This window comes from Camellia sinensis, chromosome 12, assembly GCF_055761805.1.
Source record: "Camellia sinensis isolate YWXY chromosome 12, ASM5576180v1, whole genome shotgun sequence".
Taxonomy (NCBI): Eukaryota; Viridiplantae; Streptophyta; class Magnoliopsida; order Ericales; family Theaceae; genus Camellia; species Camellia sinensis.
In genome coordinates, this window is record NC_138972.1 from 62,295,785 (window position 1) to 62,299,929 (window position 4,145).

General features: G+C 41.8%; 1 protein-coding gene across 1 annotated transcript; it reads right to left on the reverse strand.

Annotated features, from left to right (window-relative positions):
• Positions 1 to 438: 438 nt before the first annotated feature.
• LOC145803614 (uncharacterized) lies at positions 439 to 4,145 on the reverse strand. The gene is made up of 5 exons (XM_082896931.1): positions 3,352 to 4,145; positions 1,888 to 2,904; positions 1,524 to 1,787; positions 1,295 to 1,385; positions 439 to 1,206 (listed from the first exon to the last, which is right to left on the reverse strand). The coding sequence occupies exons 1-5, from the start codon at positions 4,143 to 4,145 to the stop codon at positions 439 to 441; spliced, it is 2,934 nt and encodes a 977-aa protein (XP_082753057.1).

Sequence of the window (4,145 nt, forward strand, 5' to 3'; positions counted from 1 at the left end):
ACCAAAGAATGTACTCCAGGCCCCCTCAGAAAACATTCTACTTCACACAGTAAGCAGCAGTTAGATACCAAAGCTACACCATAAACTTCACTACCAAAGATACACCAAAAATGCCTCCCATTACATTCTGGACAGCAACCCTTCCAGGGCAGATCAGCAAAGGCATGGCAGAGATAAACCAGAGGAAAAAAACATAGAATGGCAGAGAACAAAAACATGAGTCCAGGGACTGCACTTCTGCACTGAGTGGGTACACCCACAGCAAAACTCCACCCATTTCAGTTTCGATTAGCTGCCTTAAACACACATTGATTTCTGAGTTTATTGACATTGACGAAGACAGATCCCCCTTCATTATTTTGAGTTTCCTTTGCATTTGTGCACCAATTGAACATTCACATTGCTCAAATTATGGCATGAACTAAAGCACGACCAAATTCAAGATTCTACATCAACATCTGTATCAAAATCACTTTGTAAGTCATATTCTTCGTCTGTGTCGTCACCCTCCCTCATTAATCCATCTTCATCATCACAGATGAAGGCATCATCTGTAACACCCTTGGCTTCTACCCCTCTGACAGATTGCAAAACTTCCAAGGGAATAATTTCAGAATCAATATCATCTCGACGCAAAGCCACATCATCATCAATAGCCATAGTAGGTACGACCTCGGTGGTTTCTTCTTGTTGGAACGCATCATCAGGTTGTACGACATCCATCTCCGGCACATCCCAAATTCCTCGATGTTGAAACTTTTCAACGACTCTCCAACAGGTACCTAATTTGGTGTCATTAACATAGAATACTTGTTCAACTTGACTTGGTAATACAAATGAGTCATCTTTGTACCAACGACTTGTTACATCAACTGTTGTGAAATGTGGCTCTACACGCATAGTTCTACTACTACCGCTGTTAAACCATTCACATTGGAACAATACAATCCGACGTGTGAACAAATAGTTCAGTTCCCACACTCTGCACAAGTGTCCATAGAAGTGTATCAATTGCCCTTCATGCTCCCCTTCCACGACTAATCCACTATTCTGACTTTTCCGACGGTTGTCACGGTCGATAGTATGATAACGGACACCATTACAAATACATCCTGAATATGTGTTCACTAAGCCACTAGGACCATTGGCTAATGACCACATATCATCAGTTGCTTCGGGGGAATGTTGGCTCCACAATTCATTCATCTACATGAAGAACATGTGTCATGTTACTAGCATGCGTAACATTTACGTAATGTACGATCTATGGTAGGATATGAGAATACTAGCTTACATGATCTTTGAACCATTTAGGAAATTCTTTTCGATGTCTGTTTTCGATGTCGAACGCACTGGCTCTTTGGTGTAACAAGTTCTTGTGCTCCCTAGTTACAAGAAATGCGATTCAAAAACTATTTACTAAGATAAAGACAAATCAATTTACAACAAAAACATTATAAATACGTATGAAGGATTCATACTCTACGTGTTTATCCACTTCTGTGCTGTTGTGTAGGACAAACCAATGAGCCAACTCGCGTTCAGCTACGGACACATCGGACGCCCTTGTCATTAGACCAAAGGGACGTACAGTTTGAGTGAATACCGCCAACCCTAGGCCACGGTCACCCATGTCATAATTCCTTTCTGGGCGGTTAAACAATGTTTCAACTCCATCCAAGTACATTGAACAAAATGTTGTACATTCTTTGGAAATGTAAGCCTCGGCAATAGAACCTTCAGGATGAGCTTTGTTGGCCACAAACCCTTTTAGACGGCCAAGCAACCTAATTTTGCAAGCATCATAACAATGTTATACTGCAATATTTATATCAGCAGTAAAGCATTAACTTAAATTTGACAGTAATATGAGGGCTGAGTTAATACCTCTCAATTGGGTACATCCATCGATATTGCACTGGGCCTCCAAGCATAGCCTCTCGAGGCAAGTGAATTGCCAAGTGGACCATGACATCGAAGAAAGCTGGCGGGAAAAGCATCTCAAGCTTACAAAGTATGAGTACGATTTGTTCATCCAATTTATGCAAATCTGAACGCCTCAATGTCTTTGAACACAATTGTTTGAAGAAATTTCCCAACTCAAAAAGTGTCGTTCCAATTTCCTTATTCAGGTAGCCACGCATCCCAATTGGAAGAAGTCGTTGTATAAGGACATGACTGTCATGACTTTTGAGGCCAGATAATTTTTCAGCTTGAGCGTTTACGCAATTGGAGATATTTGCTGCATAGCCATCAGGGTACTTTATTGATTTCAAGAAATCACAAAAGCCTTCCCTCTCTTTAACCGACAATGTGAACAATGCGGGAGGCTTCTCAAAGGACCCATTAGAACGCCTCTTCAAATGTAACTCTTTACGTATTTTCATGTCCTCCAAATCTAAGCGTGCTTTGTCTGTGTCCTTGTTCTTTCCATCTACGCTCAAAAGTGTCCCAACGACATTGTCACATATGTTCTTCTCAATATGCATGACATCAAGGTTGTGTCGAAGCTTCAACGTCTTCCAATAGGGCAAGTCAAACATAATGCTTCTCTTGCTCCAATTCAAATTTTGATGTTCATTCCTTTGTCGTTTTCGATTTTGTGGGTGCTTCCCATACGGCTTGTAAGTCCCAGAATCAATTTGCTCTAGTATTTGGTCCCCCGATAACTCCAAAGGTTTGGACCTATGCTCCGTTTGACCATTGAAGAGCTTACTTGTTCGCCAAGTGTGGTTCTCAGGCAAGTGGCGACGAGCACCCATATACCCTATTTTACTTCGTAATCCCCGAGACGATGCATTATTGTTACAATTAGGGCAAGCCAAGTAACCCTTTGTACTCCACCCTGACATGTTACCGTACGCAGGAAAGTCATTTATGGTCCACATTACCGCCGCATGCATTCTAAAAATTTGCCCGTTCGATGCATCATATGTTTGCACACCATGCTCCCACAAATTCTTCAATTCTTCTATTAGTGGTTGCAAGTAAACATCAATGTCTCTTCCAGGAGCCGATCGTCCGGGAATAAGCAATGACATCATGCAATATGGCTCTTTCATGCACTTCCACGGTGGGAGATTGTAAGGCATTAAGATTACGGGCCACATGCTATATGATGTGCTCATATTCCCAAATGGATTGAAACCATCTGTTGCCAGCCCTAGCCTTACATTTCGACAGTCATCAGAAAACGTCGGATGTTGCTTATCAAAATCCTTCCATGCTTCACCATCGGCCGGGTGCCTTAATATGTCATCATCCACACGCTTGTCATTGTGCCATCTCATATCTGCGGCTGTTTTTTTGGACATATACAGTCTTTTCAACCTCGGTGTCAAAGGAAAGTACCGCAATACCTTGTGTGGAATCTTTTTACCACCATCATCGTTCAACTTGTATCTACACGCGTCACATGTAGAGCATTTCTCCAAATTAGCACTCTCCTTCCAAAATAGTGCACAATCATTCTTGCACGAATGAATTGTTTCATATCCCAACCCCAAGTCACGTAAGAACTTCTTAACATCATAGAGTGTCCATGGAACTGTTGGATCACATTCTGGTAGAATGTCCTTGAATACCTGCATAACCATATCGAATGACTTGTTGCTCCATTTGTTGTACACCTTCACATGAAGCATCTTAATGACGAATGATAACACAGAAAACTTTTCACATGTCGGGTGAACTTTGCGTTGTGCATCTTCGAATAACCTAGTGAACTTATGCAAATCCTCCCTCTCCAAACCATTAGGTTCCTCGTCGGTATGATCATCCATAAGACCACTCACATAAATTTCTTCCAACATAATAGGCAATTCATCCATGGGCGGATCATCGATATCTGTCATACATTCGCCACTACCTCCATATTGGTCATTTGATACACTAGGACGAGACACGGGAACATGTTCCCCGTGATGCACCCAAGTTAGATACGAAGATGCCATGCCTCTTCGGATCAAGTGCATCCACACAACTTGTCTGCTATATTTTGTGCCATTAATGAAATCGACACACGGACACCTAATTTCATCCTCTACGCCTAAATTTGCCGTAGCAAAATCAAGGAATGACTTCACGCCTTGTTGATACTCTTTACTTGTCAACCGATTATTTATCGTCATCCAACTCTTGTCCAT

Bases quoted from the DNA above. Each gene is read 5' to 3' on its own strand.
- LOC145803614 (XM_082896931.1), bottom strand. From the start codon at position 4,145: ATGGACAAGAGTTGGATGACGATAAATAATCGGTTGACAAGTAAAGAG. The intron at 1,788-1,887 runs GTATTAACTCAG...TTGCAAAATTAG, and splicing joins TGGATGTACCCAATTGAGAG to GTTGCTTGGCCGTCTAAAAG. The intron at 1,207-1,294 runs GTAAGCTAGTAT...TTCTTCATGTAG, and splicing joins CTAAATGGTTCAAAGATCAT to ATGAATGAATTGTGGAGCCA.